Source organism: Halichoeres trimaculatus, unplaced genomic scaffold, assembly GCF_033239565.1.
Source record: "Halichoeres trimaculatus isolate MK-OKI-2021-1 unplaced genomic scaffold, fHalTri1.1 fHalTri1_scaffold_13, whole genome shotgun sequence".
In the NCBI taxonomy this organism is placed as follows: Eukaryota; Metazoa; Chordata; class Actinopteri; order Labriformes; family Labridae; genus Halichoeres; species Halichoeres trimaculatus.
The window spans coordinates 16,153,785-16,176,926 of NW_027437191.1; the positions used below are offsets into that span (position 1 = coordinate 16,153,785).

The 23,142-nt window shown below is 40.8% G+C and overlaps 2 protein-coding genes across 2 annotated transcripts; both read right to left on the reverse strand.

Annotated features, from left to right (window-relative positions):
• Positions 1-433: 433 nt before the first annotated feature.
• LOC141802396 (phospholipase B1, membrane-associated-like) lies at positions 434-5,142 on the reverse strand. The gene is made up of 7 exons (XM_074685947.1): positions 5,102-5,142; positions 4,911-5,002; positions 3,429-3,510; positions 3,107-3,208; positions 2,789-2,884; positions 1,269-1,340; positions 434-700 (listed from the first exon to the last, which is right to left on the reverse strand). The coding sequence occupies exons 1-7, from the start codon at positions 5,132-5,134 to the stop codon at positions 563-565; spliced, it is 615 nt and encodes a 204-aa protein (XP_074542048.1). The 5' UTR covers positions 5,135-5,142; the 3' UTR covers positions 434-562.
• Positions 5,143-11,746: 6,604 nt separating this feature from the next.
• sel1l (SEL1L adaptor subunit of SYVN1 ubiquitin ligase) lies at positions 11,747-22,488 on the reverse strand. Its single transcript, XM_074685344.1, has 21 exons — positions 21,929-22,488; positions 21,743-21,780; positions 21,223-21,418; positions 19,986-20,153; positions 19,597-19,702; positions 18,959-19,121; positions 18,768-18,821; positions 18,579-18,638; positions 18,412-18,493; positions 18,154-18,308; positions 17,954-18,010; positions 17,792-17,860; positions 17,362-17,439; positions 17,170-17,232; positions 16,842-16,929; positions 16,491-16,639; positions 16,204-16,369; positions 15,778-15,852; positions 15,514-15,686; positions 13,857-13,985; positions 11,747-13,702 (listed from the first exon to the last, which is right to left on the reverse strand). The coding sequence occupies exons 1-21, from the start codon at positions 22,014-22,016 to the stop codon at positions 13,409-13,411; spliced, it is 2,451 nt and encodes an 816-aa protein (XP_074541445.1). The 5' UTR covers positions 22,017-22,488; the 3' UTR covers positions 11,747-13,408.
• Positions 22,489-23,142: the final 654 nt, after the last annotated feature.

Sequence of the window (23,142 nt, forward strand, 5' to 3'; positions counted from 1 at the left end):
AAGAGCTGATATCTATGGAGTCTGGTCTGGTGGTCTTTGGGAGCTGTTTCCTGTGTGTGAGCTGAGGATCATTCAGTTGTCTCGTGTGACCAGCCAATGACTGGTGTGAAGGGGAGGAATCAGTCCTTTAAAAATACACGCTCACTCTTGCGCATGGCTCATCTGCCACATCTACCATGTGAATGGTGCCGCGATAGATCAGCTTATTCTCTCCTCTACGATACAGGAATACAGGAGCAAAAAAGACAGGGTTCAGCAAAAATCAGAAACTGTTTCTGTTTTTAATAAAAACTTCTCATGAACAGAGACTTTAAGTCATTCTATTCCCATCTCCAGCTCCTTCTGAAAACAAAGTCTGGGGATTTTAGTTTCAATTTTCATTTACATGTCAGATTTCAGATCCCACAAATGGTGTTACTTCCTCAGTGCTGCTATTTGGAGCCACAAATACGTAACGTTTAACAGTGGCATTTTGAATTCTCCTTTGCTTCTGGTCCATCGTATCATCTTAATTTAATAAATGCAGCCGTGACACGCTTGTAAAAAGTTCAGCAAAGTGAAGCTACACTAGTCCAAGACGTGCCAAAACCACATGGAGTGAGAGGAGCAGGAAGACGGCGGCCTGTGACAGAGCGTTGGACTGAAGGTGAGGCCAACCCGAGTTGGCTGCCATCGGTCGGGTGAAGATGTACGGGTGTTCCTGCAGACGACAGACATCATCACTCACAAAACATTGCAGAGGAACGTAACTTCTTGTTTTGAAAGATTAATATGTCTGTCTCTTTTTTTATCAACTGCAGACTTAGAATTAGGCTACCATCAATATTTGATTCATTCATATTTAGTTTATTATTTTCCTTCAGTCTTCTCCAAATTATTTTTTGATGATGAAGCAGTGTCAGGGGGACCAAAACTGGGACTGCTCTGGAAAAGTCTGTGTTGATTTATTCTGGTTATTATCACAACCGAGTCTCACCCCAACTATAAAAAATGAGAAGTAGTTCATTGATTGCAAAATTTCCTACTGCTAAAGAATAAAAGACCTAATATTGCCCAAGCATACCAAAATGGATGCACAGTCTTAAATTAGACTTGTTGTGTATCTTTTTTTTAAAGCATGCAGCAAAATGATTTCAATGAAAGGCTTGACTGATGAATAACATCCGTTTCTAGCTCAAAGCTGCTAAATGACTGTTAAAACAACTCAACAAGAAAACCAAAGCTACCTTGGGTCTGTTTTTTTTTTTTAAGTAACAACACTGACCTACCATAGAAGGACAGATGAGACTTATGGGGTCAGAGAAACTGCTGACAATCATCTTTCCTCCTTCAGGCTGAAACTATGGGGATAAAAAACAGATAGACAAATAGTAAAACCATCACATAGCATTGGGTATATTTTACCCAATAAGAAATACTTCACATGAAAATATAAAGAAGTACAAAAATACATAGCAAAGTGAAGTACTCTTCTTTAAATTTTCCATATAATAAGTCCAATGAAATGGGAAAAAAGTATCATGAGCAGGCCCAAAAACTAACTGAGCTGGGAGCTTTTTCTTCAGTCAACCCATCTCTTGGAGATTTGAGCCTCGTCAAGTGAAGGTTATAAGAAAATTGGTAACACTTTACTTAAGAGGTCCTCATATTTCATCACACTTAGGTAATAATTAGTCAAAGTTTTTTTCTTATTTCTTTGAAATTAGCAAATAGCTTCTTTAACATAATGTCCAAATTTATTGTTGCAAGTCACAATTGGTAGGTTACTGTTTTTTCCAGTTTCTTTGAAATTTACTCCATATTGCAAGGTAAGAAGGCGATGATTAGCGAATTTATATTATTAAATAATCTATTTACTGTGTGCTGTGGAACAGATGTAAGAGCTTTTCCTCAGTGTCCCCCCTGTCTCTGTGTTAGCTTCATGATGCTAACTGTAGCTGCAGTTAGCCTGTTGTTTTAGCCTGTAATGTTACGGTAAACGAGCTTCGCTGTTTTCTAAATATTGTGCACTCGGAGCTTGTGGCGCCACTCTCAGTGATATGGAAGAGTGGGGTGGTATCAGCGGTGGCTCATTTACATATGAAGGCCACGCCCACTAAATCCGAGCGTTCTGAACAGAGGGGCTATGAGAGCCTGGAAACAATGCTGCTGTGCTTGATTTATTGGCTTTTTGGACCAAAACGTGTTACTACCATTTCATGAAGACATCAATGATCCATATTAAACTGCAGAAAAGGAGCAGAATATGCGACCTTTAAACACTACCACGAGCCTGCTGAAAAAAACAGGGATGGCGGCAGGAAAACACGACTACTGAGGTCATCAGTGAGTGTCCTTGAGCTACTCAGGGACCCATGAAACTTGGACAAATGCAACAAAATGGAAATCATGTAAAAACATTTGCTTGGGTGAAAATAACCGAGGGATAGTTTTCTAGGGCTACGGTTTTTAAAAGGTTGTGTTCTTTTTTTTCTAAACTTTTACTCTATAGATTTCCTTTTTTGAGACTGTCAATATTTTTAACACTTTCAAAAACCGCAAATTTGTGTTTTTGTTCTGTTTACTTGTTTACAGACATGACATGGTTGTTTACGATTAAAAAAGATAAAATGGAACAAAACTTTCAGAAAAGAAACGATGCATTCAAACAGCAGTGAGAGGAAGGCTATTCCAGGTCACCAGAGACGGAAGTGACATATTTCAACACCTAATCAGTCCCTCTGAGTGTCCCTGCTATTATTGTTGACCTTCGACCTCTTATCCACTTCACTTCAAGTACTGAACTCACCATATTGTTCCACAGCCCTTTGGCCAGCTCCTCATGCCCCTTTATGGTGAAGTGGAAACAGTCGTGAGTGAAGAAGGTCATATCGATCTTCCCACTCTGCTCAGAGAAACGAGACAAACAGGAGTAGAGTGACTGATGGAGCATGTTGTGTCTGAAACGTGACTTCTCTCTCATTTTCAGCCTCATGTTAACAAAGCCAAAGGCCAAATCCGTCACACTCAGGATCTTAATGATTCAATCATGACTGTGTGTTGTTTCACACTGACTCATCTCCACCACATCCTTATTGTTTTGGCCTGAGGAGTGACAATTGATTACCGGGAGGCGCGGAGGGTCAGCGTGTTTCAGAAAGGGCTGGAGAATGACGGCAAAGTCGTCCCTGAAGAAGCGATCACTGTTCAGCAGGTCTTCAAGCCTTTTCTGTGGATGGATGCAACATAAAATCAATACAGATGCTGTTTTTAATGGTTCGTAACGCTAAGAATACATTTATGACTATCAAGTCAGGGTATTGTTTTGGATCCAACCATCAATTTTTAAAGACTCTTCTAATATCTTATGATGTTGAATAAAGAGTTAAAATAATGTTCGCTATAACAACAACATACATGACCAATAAACTGAGAGGTAAAAACAGTACCTGGAATTCAAGATTGACATCAACCAGCTCCTGCAGCTCAGGAGATCTGGGAACTGGCTCAATCAGACACGAGCAGAAAGACCTGGATTTAAGTCACAAGATACAAAGAGAAAGATGAAGGTATGACTTTTAATAGTGAGATTTCTGCATTTAAGGAAGTATAAAAGATCTTTTCTAGAGAATATAATGCTTAACCCTTAGCTGTAATGAAAAAAAAACCCATCTCTTCTTGTTCATTTCTTCCCAAAACAATTGTTTCTACATCTGTTTAACTCTTTGCATACAGCTGAGTCGACCAGTCTTGCTTCAGTGTAATTTGAAGAATACATGTGCCTTGGCCTTGTGGCCTTATCTCTGGGATCCCTCAGGGCTCCATACTGGGTCCTCTTTCAATTTCAGGCAGCCTTGTCATTCACTATCAGTGCTTTGCAAACACTTAAATGCAGTTGATTCAGCACCAACTTGTTATTTTCCCTTGTTTGAATACAAGTAGTCTGATAGAATCTGATTCTCCTCCATCACTAGAAGTGAATACTGAGCAAGCTCATCAAAATTCAATATAATCACTGAGCTGGATGATCCGTGAAGGAACAAGCTCTTATTTGGCATCAGGACAGCAGAAACTTAACGCATCTGCTATCAGAGACAAAAACTTACAGGTCACCACTGCACCAAGGTCCATGAATAAGACATTTATCATCCTTTATTTGCTTGTTTTCTTAGTCCTCTTTTCAAGTTTGTTAAAACTGATACACTTGCTTAATTAAAGCATGTTTTGATTTTAGTTAATTGCACTTTGTGATTAATTACTTGAAGCCATGACAAGCTGCCAGGCACATCTTGCCACAAAGTAATGCCAGGATTAACTTGTTTAAAGATCATTTTGTGATAGGACTGCTGAAAAGAGAAAAGGCGGGTAGAGAGGGGAGCAGGAGCCTACGACCACTGGGGGATTCTGGGACATTAAAACAGAGGTTACACAAACAAACCTTTTCTTTATAACAATTAAATTGACTATATCCTTTTAATGGCAAGTTCATCATAGTGAAAGTTAAGGAGCTGTAACAAAAAATTAAAGCACTTTTTTGACTGAAGCAGGGTCTCAAAGGCGTTCTTGTTAAAGCCTCGGTTGAGAAACTGTTTTTCTAATTTGACGCCCCCTGTGGACCAAAAGGGAATGTCATCTCTTTGCTAACCTTGTTTTTTGCATGTGTAATTAGTGTTTTCTGACAAAATATCTTTTTCTGTTTACTTTTAACAGTCAGTTGTATGCATCATTTTGTGCTAAACATCTCATCTGACACTCAGGCAGCTGTTTCAAGCGTCAAAAATGACAGTACGGAAATACTTACCTTGTCTCTGATGGTCTAATATGCTTTTGTAGATTATGCTGAGGCACCACTTTTAATATCAGATTCATGTCTGATTCATGCAAGTCAAAAACTCCTTACAATAGCTTGGCGTTACTTTAACATGGCCCACCTTTGGAGTAGACACCCAGGGGTGGGTTTCTGCACCTCCCTCAGAGTCTGCATCGGCAGAATCTGAACAACATTCACGATCATACGAGGAACCTGCAGCATTTCATGAGGAAGACACAGAGACTGAAGTTATTTCCGGCAGTGTACTGACACCTCTCAGATACAAACACTTCCTCCTTTCTTTCACTGTACCTCGTTCATCAGCATTTCCAAAGACATGGTCATGTAGTGAATGAAGTTATCCACAGAGAATAGAGCCTGGAGAGACATGCAGACTGCAGATATTAATGAAATATTTTTCACTCTGTGAAAAGTTGTTTTTTCATTGAACTGTCGCCTTTTCAATAGGAGCCGCCGACCTTATCTTTGCAGTAATCACAGATGTCGTTCATGCCCATGAGAATAGTTAAAAGCTTCCAGTCCTCCTCAAAGTTTAGACCCTAAAAAAAGGGAAAAATGAGGAGATGGGAAGTGAAAACGTTCTGACACAAAAATAACAGAATCAAGGGCAGAGTTTTCTTTTGTTCAGGTATGAAAACAGCTACAATAACTCCATGATGATGCAACTGCACCTCAAACTCTCTCAGTGTGTCAATCAGATGTCTCGTCTGCCCAGGAAGGTTGCTAAAAAGAGAGAAAAACATCAGCTTGTATCAAAGCTAAACATACACAGGGGCAAAGAGAAAGAATTGTTCAAGAAAACATCATTTCTCTGGTTTAGCTGAGAGCATACGTAAGGTCTGAGATTTTTATTTGCTGTGAACTGAGCTGGAAACAGTCCATGGCTGTGACCCTGTCTAGAGGTTTGACTCTCTGAAGGATCAAGAGTTCAAAGCCTGCATAGATCACTCAGGCTGCACTGAAGTGAGACTGTCTGGTCTATGGAGGATTTCCTCACCAGCTGTTCAGCCCTTACACTTACATCAAACAGCACTGTCCTCATCACCCATAAACAAGTAGCTAGCTGGCTAATTGGTTAACACGAGCGCCTGTCTTGTTCAATGTATGCATAACACTGTATTTGGCACTAAGCCCAGTTAAGCCCAATCACAGACACTACACAGTGTATTGTTTGGCTACTCTATTGTTTGTTATGCATGTATGCAAAGAACCTCAGTGTATTTTGGACTGTGAAGGTAATACATCAATACATGGCCCTGAAATAGTAGGACACATTTGTCTAAGCCTTTTTTTTTTCTTTAAGGTCTAAGGTCTAAGCCTTTAAAGTGGGACAGAATTCAGGTTTCGAACAGGCTTTTTAAAGGACGCGGCCCCTGAACTGGGACACAGCTCATGTCACACTGATGAGTATTTACAATGTGTTGTGGCCGGTCACAGCCAGGTTGAAGCCGGTTTCACTGATGGGAGCCTGCATCCCATGGACCGTCCTTCCAGGAGCTGCACCAAGCAGTTTGGGGTTGAACAGTTTGATGATGTCTGAAAAACACACCATTGGAAAAAGAAATGTGTGAGGATGACACATTGGGTTATTTTTAAGTTGAAATGGTGTAATCACAAACAAAGGGATAGCTGAGGTATTATCATTGATTTAAGTATCTTACTTGCCAAAGTAATGGCTTCTTGAAATGAGCCGTAGCCTCCGATGCTGCAAAATACAGAAATCTAGTCAAGATGATATTACCACAAAAGTCTTTTTGAAATAAATATCCCCTAAAAAGTTAAAATCACCCCATAGATATTTTTAACAGGAAACTTGGGAGAAGTCCTTTTTTCTCTTGTATAAAAACAGCCATTGTAGTAAATGGTGAAGGAACAGGAATATAAGACAAGCTGTGTATATGCAGGGCTTCTGCTCTGACATACGAGTACCTCCATGACACATGACGAAACTCAATAGGAATCCCAAGCACATTAGTGGCGTTGGCACCTATGGCTGTCTGGAAAAACAAACAACATCCAAAGAGGATCTAATGAGGACTCTGAAAAGTCTGATTTGTTGAGCTGATGTTAAATCACTTAAATCAAAGTGATTTTCTCACTGTCGCAATGCTGTGCATAAAGCATCTCTGATATTACAGAAAACATGTCCTTCTTAAGGATGAATAAAGATTTAATCATTCTTACTGTCAGAGAATCCCCCAAGGCTGCGATGACTTTGATATCTGCTGCTTTGACATATTCAACTGGAGTTAAGGGTGAGAGAAAGTTAGGGGTGTGAGAAACAGGATGCATATGGCATTTGGGCTCATTACTAGACAGTAGGGTGAATCTGAGGTGGACAGACCTGAAGAGGGGACAGAGGGAGACGGACTCATGTCAGGACACTGAAACGTAGGATGTCTGAAGCTCACGGGTCTAGTTTTCTCAGGAAATTCCTAAAAGTGAAACAACAGATGCTTTGATGTAAGGTTCTCATTTTTAAACAATTATTTGTAGAAACACATTAAAAGAAAAAATCAAAGAAAGAAACGTTTTCCTGTCTTGATTTATATCTCTGCATTGTCTCCTTGTTTTTGTTTTTGGCTCTGATCTGATACATCTGTACTTGTGGAGAACAGACTCATAAAACCTGCTGCTGGTACCACTGGTAACATTTGTCCCCCATGGATCTTGACTTGCCTCTGCTGCTAATACAGCAGCTGCTCAATCTCAAAAAATGAGAACATTTTGAAAAAGTTTAATATTTCCCATCAGTTTCCTAAAATTTAATCAAATTAAATTCATTACATGAAAAATGTTTCCAGAATTTTCTAATCTTAATTGTGAAAATAGTAAACTACAGCTACATTCATAGTAATTTGATAGTTGCCAGTAAGATTATCATCGTTGGCAAACACAAGGAGGAGTGGTAGCTGAAGATCATTGCTGGAAAAGACTGGCTGTTTTGTAGAGTGCTAAATCGAAACATTTAATAACTGAAAAACTACTGAAAAAGAAAGTTGTAGTAGAAAAGTTGCATGAGGATAACCACTGCCTTGAGAGGGTTATCAAGAAAAGTTGTGTCAAAAAGTTTTGAGGGAACCAGTCTCAGGACTTAGCAAGTGATATACTCCTCATCAGTCTGGCTCCAACTTTATGTTTGCTGTTGCTGGATCAGCTTTGTCAGTTGGAGTCTTCCCATGAACTATTATCTTTAATTTTCACCACAGATTTTCAACTGGATTGAGATCTGGGCTATTCAAAAGCCATGGCATTGACTTTGCACGTCTTTCTTCAAGGAAAATTCTCAGTTTTTCACTCAATGGGAAGATGTATCATCCACAAACACCCTTTTATTTGATGGAATAAGAATAGTGTCCAAAAAAATAGATTAATCAATCTTTATTTATATGGTACTAAATCATAAAAATATTATCTCAAGGCAATTTCTGAAAACATAAGCAGGTCCTGTTAACGTTAATAACATTTTTATTTTATTACAAGAAACCCAAGACAAGACAAGATAAGAAGTCTTACTTCTACCTAACCTACCTGATACAGTACTTTGCAATATCTAGCAAGTTACGTTAGCAAGAAAAAACTTCCCTTTAAAGGGCAGAGACCTCAGACAGAACAAGACTCATGTTGGAAAGACATCTGCTTCAATAGGGAGTGAAGGGGAGATGTTGAGGGAGGCAAGGAGAGAGTGCCAATGGGAGAAAAAAACTGGTCCAAGTACTGAACCTTGAGGAACTCCATAACTTAACCTGGTGTACATAGAGGATTTATTGTTCACATGAACAAAGTGAGGTCGATCTGACAGATACGATTCATGCCATGCTAAAGTGGTTCCTGTAATGCCAAATCGTTTCTCTAATCTCTGCAGGGGGATGTGATGATCAATAATGTCGACAGCAGGGCTAAGATCGAGTAACGTGTGTACAGTGCAGAGACCACTACCTGAAACCAAAAGTAGATTGTTGGTTACTTTCAGCTGCACAGTCTCAGTACTATGGTGGGATCTGAACCCAGACTGAAAGTCCCCAAAAAGACTGTTGCTATGAAGAAACTCACAGAACAGGTGACAATTTTCTCCAAGACTTTAGAAAAGACAGGTTAGATATCAGTCTGTAGTTCACTAAAGAGCCCGAATCAAGTGAGGGCTTTTCATGAAGAGGCTTAATCACTGCCACTTTAAACAGTTGGGACACATAGCCTGCCAGTAAGGACAAATAGTTCCTCCTCAGACAAGAGGAGCCAACCAAGGGAAAGGGAAATTTCTAATCTTTAATACCTCCTCAATAAAGAAGATCATAGCATCCTCACTGCTAAGCGATAGAGGAATGCATGGCTCAGGAGAGCTATGACCGTTTGTCAGTCTGGCTACAGTGCTGGAAAGGAATCCAGGGATGTTTTTATTCCCTATCTATTAGAGACTGGTAACAAGCAGTGCACACAAACCGCTAAGTCTTTCTATATTCATTGAAGTTATTTTTCCAACACACACAGGACTCCTTTTTTAATGGAGCACCATATCCTTTCTAATTTTATAGATTTTTGTTTGTGCCTACAAGTTTAAGCATGGTACCTCAGAGCTCTGTTGTCCTCTGCGACTCTAATCGAAGTGATCGACAAGATTACAGAGACCAAGGATTAGACTTTCAAAGCCTAGTTTAGATTTAAGGGTAATATTAAAGATAGAATTAAAGATAGCTGCTCCCAGCCCACAGCTGACTGTGAACAACCAACATCTTCTGCAACATTCACTGATGATTGACCCTCTTTAAGCAGTTTGATAATCCTCTCCTTTGTTTCAACTGACACCTCTCATGTTGGAGTTATGGTTCATGTCAATCCACCTGGTGCACCAAGCTCTCTTAGGTGTGAGCACTCCTTTTTGAATGCAGCTTTTTAACTCTTTCTTTTAATGAGCAGGTGTTAATTTTGGAAATGAAAACTTAAAGGGTGATTCCATACTTTTAACCTCAGAATTGAATGATTCCATAATTTTTTCCTTTCTCGGCTTGATCTAAAAAGGCAGTTGTTATAAACAACCACAAAACTTATTTTCTTGATATCTTTTAGTGTTTCCTAAACCAGAAAGTTTTCATTTTGAGTGACTTCAGTTCGTCTGTGATCTTCTTTTTTATTCAAAATTAAACAGCTGAACGTCTTCCAAGACATCCATCATTTTTTACAGGGGTTGTTGGTCTTTCTAACCATTCAAGGCACTTCACACTTCTTGTCTCTGTCACCCATACACTCCACATTTACACACTGATGGCAGAGACTTCTATTGTAGGGAACCATCAGTTTTGGCTAACACATTCACAGTAGGAGCAATTCTGGGTTCAGCGTCTCCAGCATGTGGCTGCAGGAGCTGGGATCAAATCGTTAGCCTCCCGATTGACAGATGACGACTCAACCACTGAGCCACACCCGCCCCTGTTGGTTCAGTGTGTTTTATCAAGTCCAATGACGCAACGGTCTATCAGGATATTAGAAATGACTTCATACTTCCATCTGCTAACAAGCTTTATGACGTAACATCTGCCAATAGCCCCTAAACTACTACTGTATGGTTTTCTGACCATGATATCAACTTGCCTGACCTGGACCCGCATAAAGAATCTAGGGGATATTTGTCAAGTTTTTAGACAAACTGAAGTAAACTGGACTTCAACAACACACATAGCAGGTTGAACCTCTCGATGATACGCTGCATTGAAGTCATTTGACAACAAAGGGAGTTATACATTTTTATTTTAAATCCCTTTTCACTGACCTTGGTAAATATCATCATAAAGTGAGTTTGTGGATTTCTGAGCCCTTATGAGCTATAAGACAAAATCATCCAAACCAAGTTAACAAAAAGGGCTTCAAATACTTTATCTTTATATAACCTTGATGCAATTATTCATATTTTATCTTTAAACTGTTTTTTTTCAAACCAAACTTGTTACTGAATTATATGTACTTTATATAGTCTTAATATCTTTCCTTTTAATGTACTAAAAGCTTAACTCAGGACTTGATTTGGAAATTAGCTGCCAAGCATAAGTAAATGCAGTGAAAAAAAACAAACATTTTTTTTCTTTTTTAATTTCACACAGTTATAGGCTTCCTGTTCAGTCAGAATTAACAAATGGGGTTATGTTGATAACAACCAAGAACATTAAATGTATATAAACCTTTTTTGTTTTAAATCAATCAGAGGTATTTGGTTAAAGTTTATTCAGCTTCTCTTATCTGTTACAGCCTAGCAAACTATTCCTTTTCCACCATCAGAAACATGTTTCTGTTGGGTGATAAAGCAGATGTAGGCTGTACCTTGTTGAGGGCCTCCTGGCTGTAGTGTCGTATCCCCTCTTCATACTCCCACCACCAGTCGTTGCCTTAAAGAGAAAAATCATTTCAAAGTAAATGGCACCGTACATCATGACACTTCTGTCCTTGTCATTTTCAGCATCCAAATACTCTGTATCAGTTTGTTCTTTGGTCCCAGTGGTATGTTTACATCTATAACAGCTCATTCATTACAGAATATGACCCTACAAACAAACTGAGTGGAAAAAAAAGGCCCAGTTTCAGAGGCTGTTGTAACAATAACCCAGGCACACAGGCTCACATGTGTTTTGCCCTCCTGCTTGTTCTAGCACTTACCTTTGACAGAGGGGGATGCGAGCATACAAGTTGCCACGGCGATCCAAAGCCACTCCATAGTAGTGCGTACGGGCCAGTCAATGGGTCCCCCCTACAGACCCACACAATGTGATGCTCAGCTTTACAGCACTGTTGCTTTGTCAGTCGCTCACCCTGTAATGCAGAGTGACACCCTGCAGGTCCAATGGGAGCTAATCTGAGGGTCAGCATCACAAAGTCTGAACAATACCTCCACATGTTCAAACAATGCAAAGTTTGTGATTTAGAGTACACCAAAAAGAGCCTCAAACAGTCTTTAAATACCATATATCATTTATTATTTCTTTATAAACTTGTCTTTGCGATGGTAAAAATGCAGTCAGCTCGACAATCTTTACCAGTGTTTCACTTTAGACAAATTGTGTTGGTTTTAATGTGACGGCAAGAAACTATTTCCTCTCTTCTTCCTACAAATAACATTTTACCCTCCTCTGTGACTTCATGCAGATTGGCAGATGACTTCTCATTAATTTTAACAACAAGCACATATTGTGGAATCGAACAAATGGTCTCAATGTGGCAAAATCAGAAGTTACTCATCTTGTTTTGATAAATACCGTCTGGTCAAACTTGACCTAGTTTTTATGGATTCAGGTCTCTGAGCTGAGAAGTGTAGGCAGAGCACACAGCTCCAACTTGGACTTTTGGTGAGGGGGCGGAAGTTTTCACAAGTTGTGTAACCCAAACACACACACATACACTCGCAAAATAAAAGGATTCACTTCCTCTTCTGTAGGAACAATCCAGGGTTTGAGATCCTTTTATACTTAAGGCTGCTCCAGTTCTGCCTCAGCTAACTCAAAGATTAAAAAAGCGGGACTTCTGGGATGAGACGGACCAAATCCAAGCACAAGAACAAAAAACATGAAATAGTTGTTGATGGAAAAACTCCACGCAAATGTGCCTCCTACATTGAAAAACTGATCTGTGACTGGACCATCTTTTGTTCTTTGAAGCCTGTGCACTCAGCTCTCGCTCTGAACTCTGAGTGAATAGCGTGAGGTGGAGTTTTCAAACAGACCCAGAGATTTCAGTCACAAATCATGGTTCACTTGAGCAGCCTCTTGTGTTTTCTCCAATGTGTCTCTGACACTGGAAGCTTGACAAACATCCACCGTTACTTAAAATCTAGTTATTCTTCCAGCCCAACTTAACCAACAAATACAACTCACCCAACAACAAAAAAACCAAACCAGTTTCTTGTTCTGATACAAACGACACAGCATGGCTTTTCAATGGTTTAGCATAAACACAAACCGCCTCTCTTTGAACTGTGGAGGAACAGATCCGATATGTCAACTGAATCAAATCCCAAGAAACGTAAAGATGTCTGCACACTGCGCCGAGCCATAAAGTGTCTGAAACAAAGGTGCCCAAAATTAGAGTCTGCAAAATAATGAGAAAAAACATGCAACAACATGACTTTCTTTAGCAAACTAAACTACTAAAATAACATCACTTTCCTGCCTGAAGTCTTTCTCAAATACTGCTCAAGATTAGGTTTGAAGCAGCTGGACTGGGTGTGATTTTCACAAAAGAGGAGCGTGAGAAATAACTAACGCACATATCAGATTCCAAACATGTCGACTTCTTTGATTAGTAAAGTCCAAAAAGCCTAAAATTTGGCAGCTGCGTCACTGCTTCCATGCTGATGGGGACAGGGGGAGATTCTGGCTGTATCCTGAGTCACAGATTACCAAGTCCAATGTCTGTGTTTCCCTCTTTCACCCTGTTCTGTAACATTGTCCGTGAACACCCCCACTGTCGGTCTTCAGCTGATCTGAATTGGAGAACAGGAGTTGTCAGACTGCACAGTTCAGCAGCTTTTTCTGCTTGTCTTTAAGCCTGTGGAGGGGAACGGGAAGGTGGAAGAGCTGCTGCCAGCGTCGGTATTTCGCTGCTCTCACTACGTTCCTCTCACTGCTGCTGCTGCTGCTGTTCGTCCTCCGCAGCCGCGCCCTGGGCTTGTGTTTCCTCCTGGCCCTGGGGCTCGGCTGGGGCTTGCATTTGTTCCTGAGGCGGTCTGGGTGGTGGAGCCGGGGAGGGTTGAGGGGCAGGGGCCGGTGGACGAGGAGGAACAATGATTTGGTGCTGGCGCTGTCTGTAGGCGATCACTGTACCCAACAGCAGGGCGATGACGGTCATGAGGTAGAGGTCCCACTCTGGGCCCAGGAGCTGGTCCAGGTCCACCTGAGAAACAAGCTCCTTCAACTGAGCAGAGCCAAAAGCAAATGGAGGAAAAAATTAGCTTGAATTAATTTCTGTTTCCTGTAATGAAGCTTTTAACTCTGTTAAGTGACAACTCTAAGTGAGTTTCTACTTCAACGCCAAATAGTCCTGGCTCCAATGGGGAGAGAGTACTCACATTAAGATCCTTCAGGTACTGCAGAGTGTAAATCAAACCCAGCTTGCACAGGGCCAGAAAAACTGGGACTTGGGCATCTGGGCTGGCTTCAGCAGCCATGTCATAGAAACGCTTGGCTAGATGGATGTCCTGCAGAATCACAGAGAGTAGACTCTCATCACAAATTAGGTTTTGAGTTTTAGTCTCATTATTTCACTCATGCCTGAAATAAACCAGATAAGTCTGCAGTGTGACTCCGTTGCACTGCGTTTGTCAACTTTCACCGGCTGCGTGTTCAGTCGGACAAGCTGCATGACTGACAGACAGCTGAAGTCACGAGACCGAGGAGTTCCTGCACTTCCCTCTCTGTTGATAAGTCTCTCTTCATTTGTGTTGGGCTGTAAAACCTCAAACCTGTTGACTCCTGGTCTGGCTCTGCTCGTTATGTCAGTTTATCATCATAGTCAAGCTAAATATGAACTGATTTTGACCATAGACTGTATATAGAATGGACAGCGTGGCTCCTCCATTTATCACTGTACGGTTTTGAAGCCAAAATACCGCCGTCACAGGTGCCACCATTGTAGCAGTTTGGAGCCAAAGTCTGCGCAGTAGAGACGATGAAGGATTCTGGGAGAATCTGAGTGGAGCTGGGTGACAAAAATAATAATTATCTTTTATCTTTCGAAAGTCTAATCACTTCCTGACTCTACTTCCCAACATATTTTACAATCCCCGAAAAAAATACATGAGAACGGCAGCTGTTAATCATCGTTAAACGTTATGTAAAGCCTCGTTTTTAACCTCGAATAACTAATGAAAACAAAACTTTTCAGAAAAAAGAGGACTTGGATACAAGACAGCCAAATTATATCTTCAAATCACCACAACAATCGGATGTGAGAAACATCGCTACGAGGTGTTATCATTTTTTAAAGTTTGACCACAGCACATCTGGAATGGCTGGAAAGCCGAATTTTTAAACCTATACTGCAGCCAGCCACCAGGGGGAGCAGTCCTCACTTCAAGCTGAGCAAGCGGACGTCCATTTTTTTTAGTCTATGATTTTGACACGGTCGGTTTTATTTTGAAAGTCACTGGGTATTTTTAGGTAGTTTCCAGTCATGACCTTCTGTCCCGCTCCATCTTTCCTACGCTGAATTTATGCGTCACAGCTCCGCATGTGTCAAAAATAGGATGGCTGGATATGACCTACAACGCGGCAGACCAGCTACACAGACTTACTGCAACAGAACGGAGACAGTGTAAGTTGACAGATTGATTTGAGCGAAACTTATTTGATCTGTTTGCCATAACAGAACAGAGACACACTGCAGACACACTGCAGACGCATCTTCAGACGAAATGTCAACTAAGTAAGAACTTGAAGTAAGAGCTTAACCATTACATTTCTGTTACAGCTGTTTTTCTGGTTGACCTTAAACAACACTGTATTAGTAAGAGTTAATAATAAACACTGCAACTGGCTTTCTCTATAACTCATTGACTGTCACCACTTAAAATTCTGATATCAACATTCAGATTATATATCCAATTTGATATTATTAGCAGCTCCAGAGAACAGGAGATCAATAGATCAATCCCTCCGTGGTGGGCACAGGCAAAAAAACACAAACTAAAACGTCTGTAGCCTGAGGGCAACTTCACTCTTGCCCACCTGTTTGATGCCCAGGCCTTTCTCATGCATGTAGCCCAGGTTGAACATGGCCTGAGCGCTGTGCTGCTGCTCTGATGCCAGTCTGTAGTGGATGACGGCTGTCTCGTAGTCCACATCTGTCCCATAGCCATAGAAGTGGTAGTCCCCGAGTTTTATCCTCGCCACAGTGTAACCTGGGGGAAGATTGGAGTCACAAGAAGGTAAACATGTTGAGACTTCAGCAGGTTTGGAACTAACAGCGCAGCAGGGAATGGATAGACTGACCTTGGGCTGCAGCTCTTGTCCAGTGGAGCAAAGCACGTGGGTATGTCTCGTTCTCACTGAAGATCTTTGCTCCTTCTGTTTGTTGCGGTCCAAATAAAGACAAAAAAACAAAAAAACAAAGGTAGGGATGTTAGTTTTCCTGAGGTTAGATCAAAAAGTATTCTCTGAATGGATGTAATGGGCCAGAGAAGCTAACCAACCAGCATTAGGCTCGGATGGAAATCTACTGATAAATATGAACTACTGATATCTCGTGCAACTTGATGTATCTGAGGCAGATGAGTGCAAATTTCACACTTTACTTAGGTATCAGTCAGCCACATATAAACATATATAAGCCTTACACAGAGGGAGAAAGTAAACAGACCATTTGAAACAATCTTGCTTTTCACTATATAATGTCAGTTATGTAATGTTTTGTCTTACTCTGGTCCAAAATGAAGGCCACGTTGCTCTGGGCCACCTCGTAGCCCTGCTCAGCCAGCAGCAGATACTGGACCAGCGCAGCATCCGAGTCGCCCTCCTTGAAGCTGCCGTAGGCCATCATGAGACGCTCTGACCACCGGCCTCGCTCACACACGTTCTTAAAAAGCTGAAAGATAGAATAGTTTGACTTCCATGAGGAGCTGAGTCATATATGTAGAGGATAAGAGCTCCAGTGGACTCCAGGGAGTCTGACGTTACAAAGGAAGAGGAGCTCCTCAGTGTCTTACCTCCACAGCAGTGTGGCAGGAGCGCATCACTCCAGTACCAGTGGCGTGCATCTGGGCTAAGTTGTAGAAAGCCAGGATGTGGCTTGCCTGTGAGGCCAGGTTGAAGAATTTAAGAGCCTGCTTGTAGTCCCGCTTCACGCCAATGCCGTCTGAGGAGAGAAAATCAATCCAGATGAGAGATGTGAATACACTTAAAAAAGAGAGACTGTGTGTTGTGAAGAAAACAAAAAAGTCCAAAATTTAGACAGTGTAGCAAGATCTCCCAGAGAAAAGAAGGGAAAGGAGAAGCTGTGACAGGAGGCAGGAGGCAGTCTTGTAGGTGAACTCACAAACTCAGCATTCAACACTCACTGTAATACATGGTTCCCAGCTGGAGCTGTCCGTCCACCCAGCCCTGCTCTGCTGCCTTCTGGAAGTATTTCAGCGCCAGCTCATAGTTCTGAAACAGAAACACACAAAAGACTAATCAACGACTGCTGAGAGTCCTGCATGAGGAATGTCTATAGTTTAATTCTAATATTAAGTCACTTAATGAGTTTATAGTTATTAAAAACTGACAAATTTTCAATTTAATGCCAGTATTTTTGGCTCTCAGGTTTCCAAAACAGAGGAAAACACTTCAATGTTTACAAAGTCATCAAGTTGTAAAAAGAGTGTGTAATTCATTGAAGTTTCTCACCACTGGGACCCCTCTCCCATAGAGGTAGGCCATCCCCAGACCACTCTGCCCCACAGGATTACCCTGAGTGAACAAAGGCAAGGAGTGAATAAAACTCAAATCCAAAACCCATTCCTCGGCAGAGCTTTTACACAATGACAGAAACTGAAGGGTAAAGAAACACAGACATTAATTCACTGATTTTTTTCCTACCAAGTCAGACGCCTTCTTGAAGTACTGCAGCGCTGTCTCGTTGTTCTGGGGGAGATACTCGCTGCCCTCTGAGTACATCTGAAGGTCAGAAGAAGAAACATCTCTTAGAAATAAAGAGCTTAATGCTGTCGCTCACATACGAATACATTACACAGCCCTGTACCAGATTATTCGCTTTTTTCATCTTTCAATGCAGTCTGCTTCGCACAAATCTTTTCACAGTATAACATACATATTTATAATGTTGACAAACACAAGTAGAAGCAGACAGTGATGAAAAACACACGAAAATGCTCCAGTGTATGTTAAACTGGTATTAGCAATGTGTGGTGAGGATGATGGTGATTGAACTGAAATCTTTATAACTTCAACTAAAAAAATCTTTGCACCATTAATCCAAAAAGAATAAAATAGAAAGCATTTCACTAACCTTTCCAAGGAAAGCCATGGCATGTGTGTTTCCTGCATTTGCAGCCTGAGTGAAGTAGTCATACGCCCTCTGTTGGAGAAAAATGATCACAAGTATATTTAAACCTGCTCATTTCTAAAACAGGGAAACTTTACATACGATAGAAAAATCCTAAAATGTCACCTGATAATTCTGTTCAACTCCACGTCCTCCATGCAGGTAGAGCTGACCCAACCCCACCTATCAATGCAGAGAGGAAACCTTTATAAGTGAAGACTTGTTATAATATAAACGAACAGTGCAGTGTCAACTAAAAGTCTGACAACTGGAGCTGTAAAAGTCTGTAATTAAGTGAATAAATGTAAAATTCAATGTCACTTCACCTGAGCTTGAACATCCCCTTTCTCAGCCAGAAACTGATAATACTGGATCAAGTCCTCCTCCAGCATCCCGCTGGTTGATCCTGGGTTCTCTATCTCATCCAGCAGCCTGATTCTCTGCACCGCTGAGCCCCCTGTCAGAGACACGTCACTGGCCACTGGGGGGTAGGTTTGAGGAAGAAGCAGATGGGAGGAGAACAAATCAGTGGAAACGTGCCACCTGAAGATCATATATATAAACACACTGCAGTAAATGCTCACCCTGGTTTGCGACCAGCCTGTAGTGTGTCAGTGCTGACTCACAGCTCTGGGGAACACCTACACCTCCCCAGTATCTGTATCCCTAATAAAAAAAGAGGACACAACAGTGTTTATACTTTCAAGTGAAATGATATTTTAATTGTGCACTGACTGAAAAATCAACTTACAAGAACCATGTGAGCAACTAAGTTTCCACCCAGGGCACCAAAGGTGTAGTAAACCAAGGCCTGAAAGAAGGCAAATGCGTATATGTGAAGTTTTCTTGGGGAAAAAAAGAAACTTTCTGTCACATTTTTAACAGAACGATTCACTAAACTAACAGTAAAACAATGAAGTCGCACTTAACAAGAAATTACCTTCGCCTGACTTGAGTTAACACCAAGTCCTGCTGCGTACAGAAAGCCAAGAGCCTGTAGGTAAGTAAATAAATGTTATACAACTTATCTTTGAGCACATATTATCAGCTTATTTGACAACATCGGGAGTCTTATCAAATGGTTTCCACATTTCCTCATCAGGCATGAGCATTTCAGATGCTTCCTCTTACCGTCTGAGCTTTGGGCGAACCCTCCACAGCGAGCTTCTCAAACATTTCTTTGGCCTTGGTGACATTCTGGATCATGTAGTCTCCAAACAGCATGGCATACGCCACCTTCTCCATGGCTTTCTGGTGACCTTTCTCTGCTACTTTCTGCAGCTTTTCATATAACCTGAGGGAAAGGGAGGACACAGGAGTCAGACTGACACATGCACTGAAATAAATGGTGTGTAAATAACTTGAGAGTACCGTGACACCTAGAGTAAATAAGGATGTGGTGAACAGAGTCACAAAGACAGCATGTCTTAAGAGACACAGTCAAAACTACATCAGATCAGATCATGATTCCTGAGAGGTACAACAGAAGCTTTTAACTTTATGATGAATGACTTTCAATATACAGCAGGCTAATGGATTTTTGCAAGTTGATTGACCGTGTTATGAAACAAGGAGGGCATGTTTTTCCAGCTGAGCATTATCTTTATTCTGTCTGTCTAAGATGGTGTTTTCATTCATCTTGTCAGAGTTTAAGACTTTAAACTGATTATCTGGTTTTAAGAACCCTTGGAAAGTTTATCTTAGAGGCATGTTTATGAAAACTTTTAAAGGCAAAATATTCATTTATCAAAGAACACGATTACACTCACTCTTTCTTCTGGGTCTTCCTGGTTGTGGCATTGAGCACTCGCAGAATAGACTGATACTGCTCCTCGGTCTCCTCCACCTGCAGTCTCTGCTGTGCCTGCTCCTCCGCTGAGTGAAAGAGAGAAGAAACCAATAAGATCATGCAGAAAGCATTTTCAGAATCAGAGAGAGCAAAAGTAATTTTAGAAATGAAACCATGATGTGCCCCCAGGTTTGATTTCATTTTCTTTCTGTTTTTGTCATTGAACCAGGTTTTTTTTATTCCACTTAAAGTAGATTGATGGCTACATTTTAAAACTTGGCACTTATTGTGTATAACTGTAATTACACCGTACTTGCTTTTGGAAAGTGTTTACTTCATACCATTAAAGGTGTTATATTGAAGACTTACTCTCACAGAATCCCCATTTCTTCTCCTGCTCGTAGTCGTACGTTGTGGCGCACCACAGCCGTCCATCCCCACGTCCATCAGTGGTGCAGTCTGAATACTCCCTCCCCTGGAAGAAGAAAGGGAAGATGCAGGGCTCTCCATGAGCCGTACCTCCGTTTACCACAGGAACTGTTTTGAAAACAGAAGTTACAAATACAGTTTAAGATCGGAGAATTTTACATAAACACATTCAAAACTCTGTCTCCATTGTGATGCCTTTTGAACTGTAAAGATTTCAAACTCTGGATTAAATTATCAGTACTGATTTTAATAAATGTGAGTAAACCGCCACATTTATGGAACCACAATTTTATCAAAACTGAAGCAAGAAATCAAGACGCAGCAAACTGTACAACAACACTCCCTGAAAAAAATGATGTAACTGGCTGCAAGAGGAGTCACAGGTGCAAAGTACTGTTAATTTCTCAGGGGGGTTAACCGTTCATCTACTCTGGCACAGCCCAAAAACCACACAAGCCTGTGCCCAGAGTCAGCCTAAGTGAAAACAGGTTAACATGTTGAGACTCAGCAAAGATGGAAAATCACACAAAACAGTTCTCAAAAGCAGACAAAGTTTTTAGGATGTAGTTAAAACCTTGAGATATTAGGGAAAGTTTAACCGGAGGACGACCACTGGAGGCAGAACAGTCACATAAGTCAGAAACTCTAGATGTCTGAAAAATATACACTGCCCAAATTTCTCAACACTGAGCATGATAATCATTTTAAGTCTTATGTCCAATAACTCATACAAGTCAAAATGTGTTTTTATGAACCCATTAAACAACCAACCCTTGTTTTAACAGTTTAAATGATAAGATTTCATAAAATTTTAAACTGTGTGCCATGGGAAACAATGTGCAATAGCTCACAGAGCAATGAAACAAAGTATCAGGATTTCTGGTGAAGACGGAGCCACATTTCTAAATGTCAAGGCTCTAACTATTGGCTCCTAAATTCTGCTTTCAAGTACAACTAAAAGTTCACTTTGCTCAGTGACAGAAAGTTCCCTGCTCATGATCTCTGCCTCACACTGACAAATCATAGAAATTTAAATCTGGTAAACAACATGCTGTTGGGAGATAAATAACTGGATTCAAAGCTGGACCAAAGCAAACTAACTTAGTAATCAGATTTCCTGTGGGTTTTTATTTCTCAATGCACAGCACAACATGTTCATAGTTCACAGAGTTCTCACCTTCTTTAGGTTTCTCTGGGACTGGTGGAGGTTGCTCAGGTAAGTCCTCTTTCTCCTCTCCCTCTAGTCCATCCTCAGGGGACTGTTGCTCTTCTTCTGGCTGGGGCGCATCATGACCAGAGGTCACAGACGCGCCAGCCACAATATGTGCTGGTATATGAACATCCTCCTCATCTGAGTCTGGGTCATGGTAAGACTGGAAGGAAATGGGTAGAAACGTCATCCCAACATTCATAATTAGTTGAAAACAGATATATAAAGATAATTCTATGGATTGCTGTTGATAATAAACAGCTGAACACTTGAACAAAAAACAGGTTAACTAAGTTGAACGCTCTGAGTCCAAACCAAGATGAAGAACCACATGGCAGATAAAATCAATGACGTCAATGACATAAGGAGCCATTTCAAAACGAGCTAACTTCTAGTTTTAAGTTAATACCAAGCTGAACAAATGTCGTGGTTTCAAAGGTACGATTTGCTAACTTTAAGATAAAAAAATCACACAGCCACAACTCACCTTTAGCTCTGGTCCATCATCCACAGGCTGCTCTTCATCTGAAAAGTTTTAGGGTGGTAGAAATAAAAGCAGTGTTTACTTGAAACAGACACACCTGTATGATAAACATAAGCAGCTGCCTACAACAACATGAGAAGTGAGCAGTAAAATATTTCCATGCAGGTTACACAACACTGACATACTTACCAGCTGTTATTGCTTTGATAACAACTAGCAGCACTATTGTCAACAAATAAAACGACCCTGTCGTCTTTAAAAACCTCCTGTTCCCCATTGTTGACAAGCTAACACTCTGCTAGCTGTAGCTGCTGCTATTTCTATCACTAAACATCCAGTTACAGTTGAGTCACACTATCATACGCAGCATTAATAAACGCACACTCCAGCTAGGCAACACGAAACCGCGCTCTGTCTGGAAAACAACCCCGATAATTTTAGTTACAGAGCCTGTCCAACGAGCTAACACATCCCAATGCAGAGCTGCGTTTGTAAAGTAGTAACAGGCTGAATTAACGTTTAGCTGCTAGCTGGCGAGCTAGTGTTACATAGCTCCGCAAACACTCAACAGACTGCGCAATATTTTCCAAAGACGCAACTCCAAGGTCCAACAAACGGCTGAAACAGCGTGATACGATACAAAAAAAACCACCGAAATATGCAAACTGTTTTCGTTTCAATCAACCAGCTAGTGCTAAGCTACTCATGTTAAGCCCTCTACTACCGATAGATACTTCCTATTCTCTCATTCCCACCAATCACAGCGCTTCTGTTTTGACAGTAGCCAATGGGCAGAGGCGAAATACACACCAGCCAATCGGCTGCGTACACAATTATATTTCTTGATGATGGGTTTGTCCACGACACCAAAACACTGTAGATGATCGGTGTGAGGACTTTGAGGTGGATCAGCAGATTTGAAGAAGCGTCTGAGCACACATCATTAAAATTGTACTGTATTTGAGAAGGAAGTTTAAGATAAATAATTAAAATGTATTAATTTACACCTCTTTTTTGGTGTCAGTACACTTTTCTATCACCATGCGAGTTCCCTTTAATCTTGTTTTTAGTAAAAGTGCCTAACTACCTTAGAAACACTTCAAAATTCACCCAACGCATGTTAACAGCTGTAGTTTAACCTCTAATCGTTTACCTGTGGCAACAAAATCTGCTTTAACCAACAAATGCTTGGCATCAGCTTTAATTTCATTAGTTTAAAAGAAAAATTAAAGATGGCAAGATTTCTTCCTCTTGCCTCATGTTTTCAGTCTGTTTAGGGGATTTGTTTCCATATCAATCCAAAATTTTACAACTCCTTTTTGACATCTTTTAAGTCTGGACAGACTGCAGTACTTACAGAGGAGAAATAAGGTTACTATGCCTTGTTAAATTTTGTGTCCGTC